The sequence below is a fragment of the Patagioenas fasciata genome, chromosome 7, assembly GCF_037038585.1.
Source record: "Patagioenas fasciata isolate bPatFas1 chromosome 7, bPatFas1.hap1, whole genome shotgun sequence".
Lineage (NCBI taxonomy): Eukaryota > Metazoa > Chordata > Aves > Columbiformes > Columbidae > Patagioenas > Patagioenas fasciata.
In genome coordinates, this window is record NC_092526.1 from 4806607 (window position 1) to 4828895 (window position 22289).

A 22289-nucleotide genomic window follows, 5' to 3' on the forward strand; every position below is an offset into this window, starting at 1 on the left:
CAGCTCTTTTTTTTTCTGATGGGCACACTGAGGCTCTGACGAGCTTAGTGATGGACAAACAAAAAGTACTTGGCAAAAAACCACGGAGCCACCAGTTCTGATGGTAACCCAGCTGGTTTTTAACTCCGTGAAAGAAGCCACCCTTCTACAACACACCCAAAGCAGAGGGTAGATGGAAAGCACACAGGACACCCTATGGAGCCTTGTTCCCAGATGTAAATCACATTCTTTAGTTCAGATTTACTGGTAAGAAAAATAGATGATGATAGTCAGCATTATAATATAATTCTCCTCCTCCTGATAAATTTAGTGCCCCTGCCAGCCACTATTATACCCTTTCTTCCAATCAATCATATCTACCCATATCTCAAAAGAGCAGCTCAGGTGGATGAGTGTCAGCACTGGCACTGATGCTCAGTCATGTTTCATCTTTTTGAAATGTCTTCTTACAAACTATAATATACCCCACTATGCTTATGTTCCATCATGGCCCACAGGATAATGAACAATGGGAACTTCAGCAGTTACGGCAGGAAAATCCTCATCGCGCATCCCAGATGCTCTCGACTAGCACGGTTTTATCCCCTCGGTCCCCAGAAGGGCTGACTGCATTGCTGCCTCAGGAAAACAATGAGTTACACAGCAGTCCGTGCTCAGAAAGTGTATTTTGGAAGCCTCAAGTTAACAGTTATTTCAACTTTCCCTTCATCACACCCTTCGCAGCATTTCTTTTGACAGTGAGTGAAGTTCTGATTACTGTTAAAATTATTGACAAAACTCCCAGCTACTGGGAGCCAGAATGGAGTCGGAATTTCACCTTATATAAGCTTAACTTTTCTCATTTTGGGTGATATCTACTTTTATGAAGTGAAATTACTGCTTTTGACTATGTTCAATCTGTAACCTCTTGCAGCCTTCAATTACAGCCCTTTTGTACTATGATAATCCAGTTGACAGCAAATAACTCGGCCCTGGATGTGACAGGTTTGCTTTCTGACTTGAAGCCCTAAAGTGGCAATTGGCTGGAATTTCAGCCTGGGATGCTGAATTTTAGACAACCTGCTCAGAAATGCAGCTTTGCTAGGGAGTTTAGAGCTCCTCGTGAAAAACCTGGTTTTGCTAAACAACACATGATTAAATTATTCAGTTTTGTCAGACAACCAGTAATTTTTGATGTTGAAATCAGAGAATGTGTCAAAGAATTCCACGAAAATGGGATAACAAACTCATGCCAAAGTTTTCCTTTTCTGTGAGCTCCTATGTGTGTAACTACTTCTTAAATTGATTTGTTTCCAATCTTTTTAAATAATGAAAAACTTCTAAATATAGGTCTATTAGTTGTCCTCTATATAAAATCTCCATCATTTAAACCTGTATTATCACCATCTCGTGTTTAAAATGGAAGTCTTTTTGCAGTGCTCTGCCCAACGGAGATGATTTTATATGGGATCTGACCTCAACCAGGATTCCTACTCTTTCAGGTTCAGTTCTGAACTCTCCACAAGCTACTATTGCGGGATATATGTACTGCATTTGTATCAGATTTGAAAGATGCTTTAACATGCCTCCCAGCATCACGATTGTTTCAGCCCTGATATTGAACATGAGTAGGATGAATGTATCTCTTAAATGCACTAGTGAGTATGTGCCATGAGTCTTTGATTTCTTTAAACTTATTTACATTTTACTTGCCCTTGAGCAATGAATTTACTATGTCAGCATTGTCTTTTCTACTTACACTTTGTCTGTCTTGTCCACTCACCTTAGCTTGATGTTTATTTTTTGTGCACGTGTATAGTCCATTGCACTAAATGCACGAACTGCCTGGAGTGGAGAATTTTCCATATATTTTGTCTTCCTAAGATACACCCTTTGTAGTACTGCATCTTCCTAAGATACAACCTTTGTAGTACTGCATCTTCCTAAGATACAACCTTCATAGTACTGTATCTTCCAAAGATACACCCTTTGTAATACTGTATCTTCCAAAAATACACCCTTCCTAGTACTGCATCTTCCAAAGATACAACCTTCGTAGTACTGCATCTTCCTAAGATACACCCTTTGTAGTACTGCATCTTCCTAAGATACAACCTTCGTAGTACTGCATCTTCCTAAGATACACCCTTTGTAATACTGTATCTTCCAAAGATACACCCTTTGTAGTACTGCAAGTTCTGCAGTATTTTTCCTAGCTTTAAACTAGCTTTGGATTTTCTCATTAGTTCGTTTTGAAGTCAAGTATCCATTCACACATGTACTGGTCTCAGATGACTGTGGTCTAACTGCCTTAGACACTTTACAAAAGTCTTCATTCTCTATACAAGCAACCCTAACTCTCTCAGTAGTTGTTTTTCTTTCACCTTTGAAGCTCTTATACAAAACACTGTTCACTTCAAGAGACCAGACTTGCCAATATCTACTTTTGTCTGACCCTGGTCAAAACCCACAGAGTTAGGAAGACTATTGAGAAGACATACAGGCATCTCTTAGACCTCCTAACCCAAATCATGTTCAACAGACATTGAAGGATTTAGGAACAGGTACAATCTTGCTGTAGATATCAAGGCATACTCATCAGTCTTGGGACAGCTCACTCATTCAGCAGCTTCTAGGACATCAAACCTCTCTGTCATAGCTTAACTCAGTAAAATGCCTCAGTGCACCGAGTTGCAGAGGAGCATTTCTGAGAGTGCCTACTGCCAAATGGGTCTGTCCCTGCATAGCTTTGCTTGTTGGCATTATGTGTGGGCATGCTGTTCTTGGACATGAAGCTGAAGTACCTTGCAAGTTATTTTTGTCCTAGTCTTGAGACCACTGACACTGTGTTGTCAGGCACTCAGATAAGACAAAATTCAGGACGTTATTGTTTTGTCGGTGCTGCATGGATCTTCTCCTGCAGCAGAAAGTGTCTGACCTTAACTGAATGGTTACAAATGGGTTTACAAGCTGAGAAAGTGCCTCCTTAGGAAGCACGTACTGTAGTTTCAGGATGCGAAGCTGTATAAACATAATTTAATATGAAGAGTAACATGGAAACCTGTTAACATGTACAAGAGAAATGTTAAGCAGTTCCTCACCATAGTGGTCAGGTGGGATTCAAAGCATGATTATATTCACCAAGCTTTGAAATTTATCCTGAGATAGGAATCTTGAGGCTGACACTTAGTACATAGCAGTTGCAATGACTTCCATGGGGTAGATGCGCTAAAGGAACGGAAAACTCATTCTTTTTTATGACATTTTTATGAAACAGTTATCCAGATATGCAAACAAGGCAGTTATCCTAGGAGATGGTCCTAAGTTGCCTGCTACTAATATTGCCGCAGCTCTACTGAAAGTTTGAATATGGACAAACCAACGTTCACTGTGAACTTTACCAGCTGGAAAGCTTCCATACACAGTAGGGCTGTCCAATATGCTCTACTCTACTGGGGTCTCCAAGATGGCTGATAGTGTTTGGTGAAGGCCTGGGCTTGGTAGTGGGGATGGCAATGACCTGGGATGTGGGAACAGTTTCAAGGCAGATTAAGTGATATCCTGAGGTGGTTTGGTGAGGGTTAGGCTGGTGCTGATGCAAAGGACACAGCTGGTGCGAAAGATTTGCACCTTGTCCATGAAGGTGCTAGGACGGCTACAGGAGAAGGATTTGGTTTGATCTGTAAAAAATACAGAACTGTTCAGAATTCCCTTTTTCTTGGCTCATGTTCGTGGCAAAGAGTCTTCTTTCAGAAGACCACAGCAAAGCTCTGGAGAGGATGTGGCAATGTCATCCAGTGGTGGGGCTGAGACAGTTGTAGAAACCCTCAGCTTAGAGGAGGTAACTGGTTGTATCTCGTGGACCAGGGGAGGAGGCAAATTGTCGTACATTTGGCTGGAGTTAGGTGCTCCGCAGATTTATGATTTTTTACATTGCACCATAATGCGTAATGTACAAAAAGATAAATATTTTCCATTCAGCAACATCTTGCTGTATTTTCATCTAACTCTATAATTTTAATTATAAAGTGAACATAACCTGTATCAAATTATGATTTTGTTAACATATTGAATGAGGACAAGAAAAATAAATACCAGATTTTATACTGTACAGGCACATGAAGGTATAGTAAAAAAATCTGGTTTCCTTGACCACATTGTCATAATATGCATATATAACTGCTTATTGAATCCAGGCTGTGTAGACAACAGAAAGAACACTGGCTCCATACCATCACAATGCATGCCCACAACAAAGAGGAGGAAAGAACAGGCTCTTTCATTGTGTGTTTCTAAGTATTACCAACATAAGGGCTAAAAACATTACCTCTGTCTGAAGTGTATCTATATATCCATGCATAAGTTATTAACTGGGCTCCCTGAGCACAGTTGCTGAAAATATTAATATATTCAAATTATATTCTAGCTACTGCAAAAACAGTAGATCAGACAAATGTAGTAAAATCTCTTCAGACAAAAGGAGTCATGTTATTTATAAAGTTCCTTCCCCCTCCCCTTACTGGAACACAAACCTTCATTGTATATAATACATGAGAATGCAAGATGATCCTTAGATGTCAAAATGTGGCTTACAGTTTGAATGTAATCATAAAACAGTGACTCTAATGCTTGCCATAAACAAATTGTCACTGGTATTATGTAACTTAGACTATTCACAAAGTATAAAAGATGGGAAGAATAAAAGGTGGCTGCCAAACACTATGGGCCAAATCCGAAGGTTATGCCAAATTGCGCTAGCGGACTGGGAATTGCAAACCCAGCATGGAATTTGGATTTGCACTCCCCAGTGCTTGGGTTGCTCCTATGTCTTAAATTAGAGCAAAATAAGGCTATTTTTTTTTAGTTTGTCAGTTTAGACTGTAAGGCAGCAAAGCAGCAGCAGTGGCTTCTGCAACCTCCCCTACTCCCTCTGTCCAGGAGGTGGGAAAATGAGATTAAAGTTCTCTAATTGCTGCAGGACCCATTTTTATACGTTGTGGCCTTGTCCCAAACAGGCACAGTCAGATAGCACCAGCAACACAGCCCAGAAGGAAGGACCACTCTCAAATCTGGTGGTCATGACTTTTTCATGTTATCCAGTGCATAGGGTACTGAGACCCTCCTCTTCGCTTGGAGTCGTTCGCAAAGCTGGCGCAGTGGGTTAAAGACAGAGACCATACATTAGGTTAGAAGGTCTTGCCTGCAAACAGCAACTAATAATGCATAGATATTTCCCTTTAGTCTTCGCTTCAGGAGTAATGTATATCTGATAATAAGTGAACTGCACAGATTTAAATTGCAGCTGATAGTGGTGTTAAGGACCTTTACCAGGGACAACAACCAAACTAGGGTGGTTGTCTACCCCTCTTTTTCCTCCTCCTTCCTTTTAAAAGTAAAATGACATTTTTTTCACAGCCTGAAATAATTGTTTGGGCAGAGATACTGGTTTAACTCATTATGAATTATTAGTGGAAAAGTGGGTCTCAGAAGTATGTTACATCTGAAATATTTTTCGTCACTTGAACATGTGCCGTCCAGAACTGGCCCTATTCTACCAGTCACTGGGAACAAACACTTCGCATTCACAGATGCTCCTAATTTGGTGTGGTTTGGAGTGTAATTTAGATCAAACGTATCCATGTAAATGAGTCAGGGTTTCTTAATTAGGTGCCTCTAAAGAAAAAACTTGGACCACATCAGTAGGTGTGGGTGTGGTGCCCACAGTACTGGAATCTTTCCTATAGATGAAGCTGAGTTTTGTTCAGGCATACTGTAGGTTTTTCTTTCCTTTTTTTTTTCTTTCCCTTTTTTTCTCTTAAAGCACAATAATAAATCTGCAGATGGCATAGACATAAAGACGCTACTTCAGAGGAGCTGTCTAAAACACTGTCTCTTTGGCAAATGCCTTAAAGTAGGTCATTCTGCTGTGATTTAGGTTTATATTTCATTGCCAGCTTTTTGTTCCCATTACAAGTAGGGTGCATTCCAGTCCACAGATTTGCTCTTCATTTTTTTTTTCAGATGGTTTTTTTATTTACAAGAATTTGTAGTTCTTTATAAGAAAATGGCCAATACCCTGTCAGAAGTCCTAATCATGCACTTGACCACAAAGAGAGATGTACGAAGGTGATAACCTGCAAACGTTGGAATGTAAAATATCATTCTCTGGAAGCAAAAAATGTATCGATTCTCTTCACATGGTGATTGAAATGATCGTTGCATCTTTTGTAATGTGTGAAAAATGATTTGATCTAATGTCATTTCAGAAGTCTCACAGAGCAGGGGTGTCCATTGCCCTCGCTGTTCAGAAATTCATTTTGTCTTTTTATATATTTGCTACTGAAAAGCATGTATTTTATAGCTTATTAAACAAAAAATCATCAGGGTCTGTTTTCAAATCAAAGTGCCGGGGAATTTACATGCCAAACTCCCACTAGCTTTAATGAATTACCTGCATAAATTCCCTTTCAATCGATAGTAGAATAGATCCCATTGTGTTATATTAATTATTTTGCACAGAACACTGACATTTTGGCATTAAAGTCTTTCTTGGTTTGTTTTTAAGTTCCAATGAATATCTTAAGAAACTTCATGCCTATTATTTATTTTACAGCCTTGTTCTGAGAAAAATCCCATATCTGTAGTCAGAAAAATGAAAAGCATTGCAATTTAGGCTTTTTATGATCTGATCCTGGACATAATGTGTTAGGGCCTAATCTCCTAAAATAGGAAAAAAAAAAGGGGGAGGGAGGAAAGAACCGTTTTGTAATTAATTGAGCATTCTTAATTTTCACCAACAAAAAACATTCGAGTTGAAAAGAACGCTAACCCCAAGCAATATTAGGAGGTTACAAAATCACATAAATTAACTCCGCCAGTGATATTTTATTAAAGCTTATGTGAGTGCAAACCAGAACCAGGGCTCTCACATGGTCTTGATTAACCAAAGAGTTACTTAGCGGTAACTGGCCTTCCCTGGGATGTGCTGGCCATATGTACACGTGCACCCACAGCATCTATATGCACATGGATGAGCCTTCAAAGGCGCGGGGGGCTCGGGGTTGGGGGGACTGGAAAGTAATGGGAGAGTAGAAGTGAGAATTGTTCTCTGTGTCATCATGGGCAAGTGCCCTACCCTTGTCATTCCTCACTTTCTCCATCTACACAACTAGGATAATAAAACTTACTGACCTGAAAAAGGAAGTTATGAGATTTAATTAATGTTTGAAAAGCTTTTTTTTTTTTTTTGAGATGGTTTGATATTGAGTAATGTGGGATGAACAATAGGAGCTCTTTGAAACAGGGGCTCTATCTCTCTGAATTTGTGTACTGCACCTAGCACAATGGTACAGCCACAGAGTCAACTGTATCATCATAAATATTTAAATTAAAACTATGTTAATTATTTTTATCGTTCTGTTATTTGCTGATACACCAGTTCAGTCCATTTTGAAGCTTAGTGACATTGAAAAGTACCAAGTGTAATTATTTGCCCGATTGTTATGAAAATCAGGGTTTATATTTTTAAATATGGTTGTGGAAATAGGAGGTATGTGGAAACACAGGTAAAAACGTGGTTTTAATTACTTGTCATTGTTCTCATTAAAACCACCAGGCTGTAAGTTATTCTTTAGGGAAGAGGTGAGCTTTGCAAACTCTCTTATCCCACTAAAAGGAGGACAGGGCATGACTGCAAAAACCTCAGTAGCAGATCGCCCCCACCCCCAAGTAGATAAAATAAAACTGCTTAAAGGTGCTTCTGGAAGACTGGATTTATTTTTTGCCTTTAATCCAAAAATCTATTATTACTTCTGTCTTGTGCACACATGTGCATGGCGCACGTTTTCTTGTGTCTACTAATTTACAAGGGAAGAGTTTAGAAGACCAATGTATGCTTAGCAGAGAGAAACGGCTTTAACTCTTCTCCTTCCCTCAAAAAGGAGCCCTGGGAAGCCACAGTAAATGGGACAAGTGTTGGCGTTGCTCCAGCTCCTCTCTAAAACACTTCTATAGCTGGAACAGAGAAAAGCACGTGTGCGAGAGCATGTCTTGATATCCATTTGCCCTTCTCAAGCTACAAAATGATTAATTCACTTCATGTAGATCTTAAAATTTTAGTCAGGGATGCCTGAGTGTGTTGTGCTCCTGGCCGGTCACCTACTTGCTCTTCTCTTCCTCTTCCTCACATTTCCAGTAGCAGCTCCCCAAGCTTGTAGGAACAAAGCTGAAGAGCAAGAGCTGCTCATGAGTTGCCCAATTATAAAGAAAGGTCTTGATTTGGGAAATAATTTCAACAGTCATTCTTTCTTCTGCCTTCAGCTCAGAACTTCTGTGCTTCTGCATATTCCTGAATCTGGGCATTTTTCTTGAAGCAAAATTTAAATGCCCATCCCACACTTTGGGTTGCAGCTCTCCCACAAGTTCTCTGAGGTTTCCCAAACAGAAATTTTTTGTATAATCCTTCCATTCCGGGGACTGCTTTTTCTTTTAAATAACTTTAACCTATTTTTTTTCCTTCTCTTTTCCTTAATAGAAGGCTTGTACAGTTCTTAACGTAATCTATTCTTCTACTGTGTGAAAAAAAAAAAGAGGTTTTCCTGAGCCTGGATTTAATATGTAAGCCTGCCTGAAACTGCTGATATGACACATAGTTTAGTAAGAGAAAATCACATATGTTTGCTACATCTTTCCTCCACCAACTTTATAGAAAAGAAAAGTTTGCAGACATCCCCTGCTAACTATTACTAGCTACCATACTTTGACTTTATTTTCTGATTTCCCCTCAGATTTCTGGGTACTGCTGCTGGACTTGTCATCACATTGTCATCATGTCCTGGTGTGCAGGCTACTGTGGGCTTCTCTCTATGCATGCTTTTTCCTCTTTTTATTTAATCTTTAAGAGGTAGAAATAAGTCTGTTTAGTTCCATGTAGTGTGCAATAAGCCTGTGCTCTTCAGAATGCAGCTACCACATGTTACGAGGTTTGGGGGGTGTCTGTGTGTTTTGTTTGTCAGTGCTGTTTTCTGTTCATAGAGCTATGGACACAAGGGAAGGTTATTTTTCAAAACAACTAAAGCATGAATCTTGTAATACTTACGACGTTCGTTAGGTAATATATTAATATTAGTGGGTTTGGTTTAGTTAAAAAGGTTCTGCTGTAGCGGAGGAGCTTATTTCCAGTGAAATTGATGCGAAAATTTTCTAGTAAGAGTGAAGCATTTGGGCAGGGGGAAAGGCAGTCGGAAAAGAAAGCATCATTTTCTCTCTGAAAGAGCAGCAAACCTGGACGGCATCTGAAAATGTACGTGTAATACAGGAAAAATGGAGCAAAAACATAGAGCTTCTTGGATTCAAAGGTGAATCAAAAGGAATTGGCTTCTGCCCGGACAAGGCAGCCAGAGAGGCCACAGTAACAGATCCACGTGATAAACCAAGAGGCAACTGCAGAGCTCCCCAGACAACTTGCCTGAAGTGCCTGCCAAGGAGGCAGATGCTGCTGCTGGAAGAATATCTTCCACAGTTGGGCATCTGGGTTCAGCGCTTTCCACGTAAGGGAGAGGGATGGAAGCATCAGGCTGGCCCCTGTCTTCCCTTTTAATTATTTCAACATCCGCTTTATACTTTTGTAAATAACACGTATTATCCTGCCGTTGTGAGGGAAAATAATAAGCAAGGAGAAGGGGGGGTTTTGTCTGTAATATATCTCTTCGCGGGGGTGTCTACATGGATGGGTAGAGATGAACTGGAGCTTGGCTGCCCTGTGCTCCAGCCTGGTCAGATGTGAGACAGCTCGGGTCTGGGAGCCGCAGAGCTGCCTTGCGGTGGCACGGAGCTCAACCTAATAAGCAGAGCAGGCTGAGATTCATTAATTTAACATTAATAAGCACAGCTTATTAGCTCAGGCACAGTGCTGGATAATGCAGGCACACAGCTTCTGGAGCAGAGCTGTGTCCGCCCTCGCCAGCTCGGAGCATGAGGACCCAGCCGGGTGCTCCTCTCCCCTCCTGCCTCTTGTATTAGGGTGGAAAGACTATTTTGCAGTTGCTGCAGAAGCGCCTGTGCAAAAACAACCCCCTCAAAGCCCCACAAACTCTAGATTTTTAGATTGCATTGCTGGCTTAGGCTCAGTCTTTAAGCCATTCAAACTTCTTGTGCCTCAGTTTCCCAATAGGTGCGTATTGGCTGCCTCAAAGATGCTGCTTTGGAAGCAGGTTAGATACCAATCATAAAATACTGTGGGATCCTTAAGAGTGAAATGTTCCTTCTGCTTTGCTTGAATTATAGTTTTGTGAGTAAATTATTGTCTAAAAATAATGATTTGTCAGGTGGGGTTTGGTTGCTCTCTGTTCATGTTTGTGCAGAGAGCCAATACAAGATCTCTGCATCATTTCATGTCCCATGTCTGCCTGCAAAACAGGGCCAGAAAGGTATATCGGTTTTATCTGGTACCCGAGACTCTGTTTGGGAGTGAAATTTCACTCTGTTTGGGAATGAAATTCCCCTGTAAATGAACAACAGGAAAGAAAGGAGACCTGGGGACCTTGGGGCTGTATTGACAAATGTATGAGACAGCAATATATGGGCTATATGTAGCAAGTAAATGTTCTTTAAGCATTTTCAAGTAGGCTGTTTTCTGTAGCCCTTTATTTGGGAAAATCCCTACTCAGGTTGGGTTTTGTTGTTTCTTTCATATGTAAAGTGTATTTGTTTGATATACTCATCCTCAGGAAGAAGTATGAATAACCTAATAGTAGCTGTGCTCAATTATTTTTAGTATGAGTTCTAATAAAACAATTTGTTATGGTATTAGACTGACAAGAGCAATGTGATGTGTCCGTTCAGCCCCGTATTTTGCTTCTTTCACTTATGAGTAGTAGAATAGATTTCATGCAGAGGTAAACAGGGGAAATGTGTGTGGGGTTTTTTTTTTCCCCTATCAAATGCAAAAAGCTTAAAAGAACAGGTACTGCAACCCCAAACATTGCTTTAGATCCCCATCAGAAACCCCTTGAAGCTCAGCTCAACATTGGGCAAGAGCAGCCGTCTCCACTAACAAATACAGAAATTGCATTAATATGCCTCTAATCAAACCAGCTTACTTATTTTTTTTCAACTAATCAGAAACTTTTGAACATCCTATGATTTACACTGAGCAAGCTCTGTGACTGAAGAGGATGGCAGAAGGTGCAACTCACTGATGAGGCTGGCGCATCATGCACATTGATGCCCCTCTTCTGAAGAATATCCCTAAAAGTGATACAATTTTGCTTTATGTAACTTCTGCAAACTAGTCTTGTTTCCTAGGTTAATTTAAATAGCCACACATTGCCTATATTTAAATAATATAAACATCTTTTAATTACTAGTAGTGTGTGTAAGCGTCCTTATTCTCATTTATGGAGCCACAAGGTCGTGCAGACTGGCCTCTTTCTTTCACATTGACAGGTTCAAGAGAACATATCAGTTTTTATCTGGGTTTTTTTTGTATTTTCAGTGTCTATTCTACGGCTTCTTCCATGTCAATGGATAGAAGCTTATGGAATAGTCGTTCCGTGAGGAAGCACACCTCCATCTTCACCATGCCTTCTGCAGACACAACCAGGTAAGAGCATGTGCTTATTTAGATGTTACTGTATCCATAGACTTAAGCCTGGTATTCCGTACATATGCATTATGAAGTATTGGTATTTTGTTGTCTGTATTTTAGGGTGGTGGGTTTTTTTGTTTTCCTTTATCCAAAACCACAAGTCTTGGTCCAGTTTTGACAGTTATTCTACACATGCACAGCAGGAAACTATCACTGTCCCCAACAGATTACGCTCTAAAAAGCCAAGGCAGACAAAGGAAGTATTATCATCATTTTGTAAACAAGGAACCAAGACACAGAGAGATTAAGTGATTTACCCAAGGTGACCCAGAGCATCCGGTCAAAGCCAAGAACTGAACCCGCATCTCCCGAGTCTCAATCATGTGATTTAACTATGAGAGCAAAGACTTATTGTATATACCTGATAGCTCTCTCCCAAGACATGGTAAGAAAACCTTCTTCAGGTTAGGAGCAATGCCACACATCGTGCAGTAAATTTTGTATATGGTATATTGGAGCTGACAGCTTGTACCCACTTCTTGCACTCAGGTTCTTCCCAGGAAATAATTTCCCTTATTATTCTTCCATTGACAGTAATAAATTTTCATCCTTCTCTAGATAACCCACTGAATGAGAGAATATGCACACATGGTACGTCAGATGAATACCTAGAAAACTGTTTTTCTGCAAGGCCAAACTCAGTCATTTTATGGGCTGTTTAAAATCCTTCCATGCTTAGTGAAACGGGGACATTCCCATGAATGCACAGACTTCATTTTGCAGTTTCAACTGGAAGCTGCAAAACAAGATAAAGGATCTACATCTCTTACATGTATATGCCAGGAGAACACAGCAGAAAAGATCAGTATAAAGGCATCATTCATTATAAGCTCAGAGTAGCCTTTTATTTGAAGTCTTTATTACTGCCTCACTGGGGTCATTATAGCATTCCTGGGATAGCAACTCCTCTGTGCACAAGGGCCCTACATTCTGCTTATTCCCTTCAATTTTAAGGGCAGTTTGGTTGAGAAGTGCCTGTAGAAAATAACACATTAGTCCCAACAGCAGGACAGCCACGAAGGGAGGAACAGGACCCTGCCCTTCATGTGTCCCCATCTTGAGGTCTGCCACTTCTGCCTGGTTATTCTGCAAGTCAAACAGCTGCAGGTCCATTTCCAAGCGAGCTCATGGTCTATGTACATTTTTACTGTTAATGCCACGAAAGACGAGAACAAAACCCAAAGTGAACCATAGAACCTGGGTTGACTTTGTGGGCTGACATGTCTTGCAAACGGAGCTCAATGAGCACAGAAACCACAGAGGAATGATAAGGTGGAGCCTCACAGTGTAATTTTTCTGCCTCTGTGGTATCTCAGCAACGTTAGGAGACAAAAAGTGAACTTCCGGATCTTTCCTCAGCATTTCTCAGATGTTTGATGTTGTCACAAGCTTTCTTGTGGGGTACAAGAGCTCATAATGGATTTTCTTGATTGAAATTACTTCTATCATTACAAGCCTCAATAAAGGAGTTTGAATGGCAGGGAACTTGATGGTGAAAATATGGTGATCACAGGTCTGTTGTTGGAGAAGTCAAACTGAACTGGACAGTTGCAATACTGGAATATGTTGCACTTGTCCAATTCAATATATCTGTACCATAGTAATCCCCATGTGTCTGACTGTATTGAAGAAAACAGAACTGTTTTCTAGTAGAGAAGAAGTCATGCCTTTGCTTAGATATACTGATTTCTTGAGCAGGAATAGGATATACATAGATACCATAAATCATGCTTAGTTTTGCCGAAGAATGTAATCATCTTTGGTATTTTGGATGAAATTTCCAGTAGGATTTGGACATCACACACCAATTCCTTTTAAAATTATTGACCGGTTATTATTACAGTTCTACTTACTTCTTTAGGTGTTCAAAGAGGATTTTCATTGTGTCATAGTTTGGTTTCGGGAGCTTTTTTACCAGGCTCCTTATGGATTTGATGCGAGTGGCGTTGTCCTGGATTTCTAAGGAGGAAAAATAAAAAATAAGAATAATTTAAAAATATATATATATAGGTATATATTTACATATCACAACTTTGAGTGCTGTATCAGGACATTACTTTGCCCACTACTGTATCTGATACCTTAACAAGAAAAAACATCATTAATACATGGTTAAAAGCAGAATGTATCATACCTTCTGTCACCTTAGTAGAGAGAAAGAATAATTTACAAGGATTAAAAATTCTCTCTTGATCCTAAGGAAGAAATTTGTGATTCATATAATTATATTCTTATGCTTGTCATTTATTTTATTAGACCATCATCCTAAACGAAAGTAACCCCAAGGAGTAGGGGACCACATTTTAGGGAGAATTGCACTTTGGAATGACCTTTGTCCAATGATGCAGTTTCTGTCATGGATGCACTTCCCAGGTAGTCCTTGTTTTCTTTCTCTCTTTCTTTCGTTTTTTAATTTTTATTTATTTATTTATTTGCTATTCTTTTTATTCATGCTTTCTGGTGATCAATTATTTTGAGAAACTAGTTCCAGTGTAGTTATTTTCTAATACCTGTAACATCTCACAGCTACCATTTCTGTAGGAAGTGATTTGTATTTCAAACTTAAAATTAGTTAGAAGAATGCAGTACTAAGGACTTTAATCTCTCTTTTGAGGTGATAAGAACATTGCTGTCCTTTTTGTTCAGATATACCTTCCTGTTGATGATGGATGATTCATAGTTTCATGGGAAAGGTTTGACAGATATTTTCATGAATTTGTTTAAGATGTTGCAACTAAAGTGAAGTCATGTACAACTGTGCTTTCATTTAGGAACAGATTAGATAAGGTGCCAGTAGGTCTGACGTAGGGAAAACATCTTGCATGTTACATGCCCTAGATAACCTGAGAATACTTTCCTGATCTTATCAGCTATGATTTAATTATCACCTATCATTCTTCGTATACGTTCCTTTTTAATATTCATATGGCCTTAGCACCCAGAGATCTCAATCAGGACCGAATCCCAGTTGCGGTAGGTGCTGCATAAGCATACATGGTTATTAGTGTCTCGACTCAAACATTTCACCAGAAAAACAGTTTCAAGCAAAAATTGCCTGCAATCAAACTGAATTTAAAAATTAAAATTGCTAGGATAATATACCTTCCTCAGCACGTATTCCTAATTCCTGTTGAGATTAATACTTCGTATACACAGATTTAGATGTAAATATAATTTATAATTTAAATATTTTTTTATATATGAAAGATGAGCTCAAAGGGATATGGAAGTTACACACAAATGGAGAATATGCTTTCTGTGTATTTTACTCTTGTTCTGGTTTGACCTATGGAGAAACTTCTGAAAACACAGACTTGCAACCCAGTCACTCCTCGATGTTTTTCTGCCACAAGCCATTAGCACTGTTCATTTTTGTCCCATGGACGATCTGTCCAGTGGAAATATGACTGAAGCTACAAATGATATGAAAATTGCGGAAGTGAATTTATCATAGGAAGCTATATAAATTCTGTGGGCGTTTTACTTGTGCTGCTTGGTGCGTGTCCGTGCTATGATCTTACTAGGGAAGTTATATTTAAATTGTCCTGTCTGCAGCTTCTCAAGTAAAGCTTCTCAACTAGTTAATTTTTTAATAATTCTGTTTTCTCCTGAGAATTCCGTAGACTTGAGTGGAGGTGAAACACTGATATTGGGGATGTCTCAATGGAAGGAAAGGCTCACTGTCCACTGCAAAATACTTGCAAGGAAATGTCGTACAGTAAAACTTCATCGCGCTCTCTGGAAGGAAGTGCCTCTGCTCGGCGTTGATTAACAGATACCGGCTTGGTAACCAGCTTCCCTGCAGAAACAGCTGCTTTACAGAGGCTGTGCTTCCTTATAAGGTGTATTTGTAAAAGAGATAAGCTAAAAAGAGCGGTATTAATTTACAAAGAAATCATTTATTGTGAGAAAGGCAAGGGTAGAAAGGTTTGTTTAAGGGCTTACTGCACCAAAGTCATCAGTACAGGAGAAGAGATATTTAGGCAGGAGCTAAAGCACATAGAAATTTTGCATAGAATTATTTTATGAGTCGGTCTATTTGTTAATTGTTAGTCTGTTGTACAAGAAGAAAAAAACAGCCAACATGGGGTAACTTTAGTCAGCATTTCTGAACTGGGAATGATAAACACCTCTGCCTGGCTCTGGCATTTATCAGTACTGAGATATTATTACCACATAGAGTCACAGCATGGTTACTGTTATCATCAAAAAAAAAGAGCCAGCTAATCTTAATGGTTTGTAAAGCCGTTACCTGCACTGGTCTGACATTTATCATGATCATTTTACCACGAGTCCTACATTGCAAAGGTATTTTATCTGGAAGGGACATCACTATGAATTATTATTTGCAGCTAGGTAGAAAATTGTATGTTGTAGATACCTTTTCTCATTATAAATCACAGTCACATTTTACCATTTCCCACACAAAGCTGCTGAGCCCAGGCTTTTTGCCATAACACTTAGTCTAGCTCCCTTTTATAGTTCCATGAAAATATTGGGTACTCTTTCATTAAAATGGTTGATATTGGTGGTTTTTTTTAAATGCTCTGTACGTGTTTGATTTTCCTCTAGTATAAAAGAATCTGTTTTTCCACTTGAGAAGCTGAAGAGGATAAACTGTTCATTTTTTTTATTAAAGCTTACTCGCTTCAGTTTTTGTGGCTGGGCTTGTCTTTACTCTTGACCTTGTTGATGGAATATTTAACAGATCAGATGCAAGATCTTATGTTTCATTTGCAGTACCTATGTATTTGCTTGCTTTCTGTAAAGCCTTGAGTCCCACTTTCCTAGAAATTTTCCTATTTCAGATTCCTAAGTAGGAAGGATTTTCTTTGTGCAAATTGTTGTGGAGAAGGTATCATCATCCCCCTTCTTGCACTGTATTAGGAAGCCTGGCAATACAGCGTGCAAAAGAAGGAAGACACAGAACAGCTGTTAAATACTCCAGCTAAGCCTGGAAAATGAAGTAGACCAGTTTTGACGAAATGAAATAATATTTGTTTTTATTATATTCTTTTTATTGTGAAAATTGGTGAAAATCTGGGGAAAAGATTCCCATTTGGGAACGTTTGACTCTCTTTTCCCTGTGAAGATTTCTGAAGGCAAAGTGACATATCTCAAATAAAGAATGAGAGAATAGTTAATCCTTTTTGCACTTTTGGGGCAAAACATGGAAGATACAGGTGAAAATTTCAGCAGATCCAGATACTCCAAAGTCAATCACAGATGGTTTTCCGTGTGATATTTTCATAGAACACCTATTTAGAATTTGTGTTGCTGTCTTTAAAAATGGGGCTGGCTTCCTTTAACAGAGCCAAACTGTGGAGATGCTCCCTTGTTTATATTTAAATGAAGAACACATTGAAAAGAAACCACTTAATATTATATAAGCTTTTTTTTGTAAATGAGCTTTGGGTAAACATTTGAGCACAGAAGAAAACATGATGTGTCTGTAACATTAACAGTGGCTGGGTAAAAATGAATGAAGAAAGTAACCTTTAGCACTCGCGGCCATAAAGAATACTTAAGCAAATCCCACCGAATCTTTCTTTTAATCATTAATTTTAAAGGGACATGCATGTTTACAACAAGCCACTTTGTTTCAGAACAGGAAGTCCAAGGTTTATCTCCAATAACTCACATTTGCTAGGAAGGGATGTATGTCTCTAACCTGACATGCATTCATTATTTTGTAAGGTACTGGAGTCTGACCCGTGACCCTCCTCAGACCTGCTGCATTATTCATGTCTGACTGACTTTGTATAGTTTTACTATAGTGCCCATTTCCACCTACCAGGCATTTCAGTGGCTTGTGCATGTTTAATGTTAAATGGCATTTATGGCTCACATTAATGCCTAATTTTATCACGAGCCATGGTTTCTTTTTATGCTGTTGAGCCTCACAGCTGAACTGCTGGAAAAAAACAGTGATTTACGATTCTGCATAAAATATCAAACTATTGATCTGCCACCTAATCTACGTTTTGTTGCTGTTGTTTTAAGAGTAGTTTTCTCTGATTTTCTTACGTGGCTCTTCTCACCTTGTTTCGTTGGGGTGTTTTCTTTTTGGATGAGATTTCTGCTGTGGTTAAAACGTCACACACTGTTGCTACAGCAAAAAAATCTGCCTGCCAAGAGTTTTTCCAACAATTTGCGCCTGATTCGGCTGCAGAGAGAAAGAGAGGTCTTGTCTGGGGCTTTTTTGGGTTTGTTTATTTTGTGTTTTCAGTTATTTTTTTAATCGGAACTGAGTGGGTTAGGTGGATTTTTGAGTGCTAATGAAATTGTGAGACTTATGGTGCTGGCTACAGCCAGCCGTAGTGTGGGCAGACGCTCTGTGAGCTTCCCCACTGTGCTGCTGTGCAAGCATCCCCGCTGTTATGTTTGCTATAGTTTTAATGTCTGTGAAAAATTCCTGATGCAACTAAATTATGTTCTGCCCTCTTGTTTGTATAAATAAACACCCGACTTAGCCAATTCATCTTGCTCTCGCCCATTTTAGAAGCTTGCCCTGTCACACAATGCCTAACCCCAGCCCTTGATAGCTTTGGTGTTATCAGGGAATGGAAACTTGCTTAAAAGAGAGTGCTCTGTTGGCTTCATTTCTTTGATTTTGTTTTTCAGAGACGTCAGCTGCCCAAAACTCTGCTTTCATTTGGTAAGTCTTCATATTCTGGAAGTCATGCTGGCTAAAATACACAGATTTTTTTACCTATAAGTATATAGATAAATTATTAGCATCACTTCTAATGTCAGGATATTTTAATGTCACTGTATACAATATAAAAGTCCCAATTTTAATCGCTTACAGTACACTGTGGAAATTGTTTCATACAGATACATTGTAAAATATTTTCTTGTTTTTTTTTTTTTAAAAAATCTATAAGCAGCATTCAAACTAACTAATGTTTGCTATAAGGAAAATAACCAATTTGTGATCTAAATTGATTTTACTTTTTATTCATGCCTCAGAAATAGATATTGCAAAAGAAAATGAGAATTGCATGAAATGTCTCTATACGGGCAATTGATAAATTCATCCTATGTGATGTAAAGCAGAGTTTGCAATGAATATTCATACAACTTTTGCGATCCATTAGCAAGACCCAAGACAATGAGTTCAAAACTCAGTTCCATTTAACAAAAAATATATGTGGAATTAATGGGAAAAAAAACAGCACTTACAAAAAGTTAAACTTTAATGTATCAAACTCCAGGTGCCGGAGTTTGAGGGAAATAACCAATAATAGTCATTTTTTTTTACATATTTGATGGGACTGATTATGCAATGTGCAACTCTAAATGGCTTATAGCACATTGTAGCATGGTTCCATCCCATTGGCTACAGTAGGGTGCAGGCAGATGGATGACAGTGACAAGGAGAGAAGTGCTTTTGCTTAGCCGTGCGTTAAGATGCCATCCAGAAGCTCTGTGCACTGCAGACACTTCATTAGGATGCCAGGATAATGGTAAACTACCACTCAGAGTGACACCCCATTTCCTGCTTACTGAGCTCTCCAACCTCGGCAGATGTCAACAATCTCACAGTGCTACAGAGCAGACCTAACTTTCCAGGCACTTTGACTCCAATTTTTTTCCCTTAACAGTGCCATACATTACGTGCAATATGTAACAGCGAGTACCGAGCAGAAAACAAAATTTGCTGCCCTAATTATAACAAAGCGGCATCTGACTTAGGTACTGCATGCCCAGCGTACATACAACCGGTTAGGTGGCGTAAAAGAGGAATGAGCTTTGTCAGGCGAATTTGGGGGTTAATTAGACTTAGGACTTTGGTCGCTAATGGATATTCTGAACCCGACCGAAACGATTGTGCTTCACCGCTAACTTCTACCAAGCCTCGGAAAAATATGCCGAGCTCTTCCCTGGTATTTCATACACCGTTTACAGCCTTGAGTGGGCTTCTCTGCACAGAAAGAGCAAACTTGAGCATCTGGACGGTGTGATATTTTCTCTGTAAATGCACAACTCGAGGCCGTAACGCACCTCCCCAACAGCAGTTACAACCAGCAGAAAGACTGCGCTGCGATGCTCGACCTGCGCTCCTTTCCAGAGAAACACTAATAGTTGCTCACACGTTCAAAAATTGTCTTCAGATACAGAAGCAGCAATCATAAGGTCACTATTTCTTATTTATTTCTTATTATTTATTTCTTATTTATTTAATTTCTTACTTATTTACTTCTTATTTATTTCTCATTTAATTTAATTTCTTGAGCCTATCAGTGCGTGATTATGTATGTGTTTGAAATCTGGAATCCTGTATATTTTATGTATTGAGTTTTTTTTTTTCTATTCTCTTTTTTTTTTTTTGGTCAAAGGGGAGACTTAGCAGTAGATGCCCATCGCTACTTATTTTTGTTGTGTAAAGGGGTGGAATTATGACAAGGCATCACTACTTGCTCCTGAAATCCCCGCTCCTCTCTTCTTCACAGCTTCCTCGTGCCCCCAGTGCCCGTGCCAAGGATGCCTTCGATTGGCATCCCTCTGGTCCTCACCCGTATTCTGCAAACTGACACAGCAGTTGAGGACCTGGTGATGGATCGCTTTTTGGGATGGAGAAAACCTGTGTCAGGGTGGAAGGATGTACAGGGATGATGTGGCAAAGCATTTCTCAGATTCCACTTTACATGAAAATTAGGATGTTGAACAGGAGCCGTCTCTCTCAGAACAATTGTAAAGTCGGGGCCGTAGGCTGTCACGTTTGTTTAGCTGTGGTCTGTTTTCCCCGTGGAAAATGCCCACTAAAGCTCTCAAATGCCCTTGCACTTTGCTCGCTGCAAACGATGCTCTTGGCATTGCCGTTGAGAGGTGGGATTGGGCCCCTTGGCGATGCTGCAGGAGAGGTCCTGGGAAGGGTGAAATCTGGAGATATATTTTAGTTTGGTAAGCTGTAAATTTATATGCTTAAAAAGAGACTTTTAAAATATGTTGGAAATAATCTTGTGAACAGTCTTTCATATTTTTGCTCTGCTTTATCTAACCTTTAATATATTAACCTCCAGCAAAAGAAGGAAGCAAAGAAGTTCATTTCTCAGATGACCCATATGAAGGGGTTAAAAGGATTTAATATTTTTAGTCATCAAAGAAAAGCACACAGTTTATTCTTCCTTTTATTCTTCCCTCCTTCTAACATTCAAAAAAAAAAAAGTAAACAGCATCTCCCCAAGGGAGATTTAGATTTGAAGACTGTTCATTATATCATTTGAATAAGACTAGACCTGGCCTTTTGACTTTGAACCACTACCAAATTTCAGGCTGTGAGGAAATTGTTCTACATTTCCTGACAAATTGAGTTAAGCAGACATTAAGTGGGCTTTAAGAAAACAAATGGCCATCTTTATCACAGGTGGACACTGATGGCTTAATGGGGCCTGGGCTGATTGTATCACTTCTAATGGCTTGACGGGAAGCATTAGGGTTTTTGCATAAAGAACTGGCATTGCGAACCCTGCTAACACAGACCTGTCAAGCGTTCTGTATCCCTTTGTGCATGGAAGCAGATGTTTGTATGTATACTATGAACTGGCATTAGAGCAAGCGACAGATGCCTGTACGAATGCCAGGTTTGTGAATTTTTACAGCAGGAGCATGTTCTGAGGAAGTGCAGCCCTGCCCTCTATCATAGGTAATTCCCAGTGGAACTTGCTAAATCCCAGCTATGTTTTCATTATTTGGTTTTCCTAGCAACTGGATGAATGTGCCTGTCCTGAAAATGCGAGAGATGAGAACGCTACCAAATTCTTACAAATTCGCAGTAGCGAGGCTGTTTTGAAGTTATTATTTTCTGCAATTTCCTTTTGCACCATGTAATCTACACCAACCTTTCTCAGAGGGGAAAGTGGTATTATAGCTATATAATTAAAACTTGCATTAATGCTAGCTGGTGAACCGTTCTCCCCCCTCCTCCTTCCCTCCCCACTACCCCCTGGAAAAAAAACAAGGAGAGAAATGCTGAATTCGATACACGGCGTTTCGCTGCCTGCCTTCTGCATTCACAACTTGCACTATAGTTGTCTGTCAACAATACGAACAGGTAGCTTGCAGTCCATTAAACAAACACAGTGCCCCCCTCACTTTTATTTGACATTTTATTTGGCTGTGACAAATGAGCAGCAGTTGGATTATAACATAATTTGTCTTGTCTTTATTACCAGCACAAAGGACACCATTCATTAATTATTCTGCCGTTGCAGCTTAACACTAACTGGAAAGGTCCCTCTTCGGACAGATGGCGGGGACGATGTTATTTATATCAATCAGCCAAAATCCTCAACAAGGATTACTGTTCCTGAGACTACAATGATTTATTTCTTTTTACCTCACCCTCCCTCAACCCCCTTCTGCTTTCAGAGATTTCTCTATAAAAACGAAATTTGATGGGAATCTTCAGGCAAAGCCATATTTAACCTGTTAGCTTGCAAAACAACATGCATGCTACATCAGTTTAACTACACGATATTAGTTGCATATTTTGAATCGTTTCAGGGTGTTGGTTTTTTTTTTTCTATTTTCCTTTTTTTTTTGATCTTGAAAAGATTAACGGAGGGTCTTGGAGCAGCAAGTTCAGCAAAAGTTTGCCTTTTCTTGTAACGCCATACTGCTGCTGTCCCCAGGGACCACCGGGATCAGGAAATAGTGC

The 22289-nt window shown here is 39.4% G+C and overlaps 1 protein-coding gene and 1 long non-coding RNA gene across 3 annotated transcripts in view; one reads left to right on the top strand and one right to left on the bottom strand.

Annotated features, from left to right (window-relative positions):
* LOC139828391 (uncharacterized) overlaps positions 1-18457 on the top strand; it is a 106994-nt gene extending 88537 nt beyond the window's left edge. The window contains exons 3-4 of the long non-coding RNA XR_011739931.1: positions 11474-11581; positions 18251-18457. This is a non-coding gene — a long non-coding RNA (uncharacterized lncRNA). The remainder of the gene's footprint in view (positions 1-11473; positions 11582-18250) is intronic.
* Positions 1-22289, bottom strand: part of ARHGAP15 (Rho GTPase activating protein 15) — a 324812-nt gene that overhangs the window by 9936 nt on the left and 292587 nt on the right. For both annotated transcript variants that reach the window (XM_065840373.2, XM_071810688.1), the window contains exon 13: positions 13480-13585. In XM_065840373.2, coding sequence (XP_065696445.1) covers positions 13480-13585 — 106 coding nt within the window. The remainder of the gene's footprint in view (positions 1-13479; positions 13586-22289) is intronic.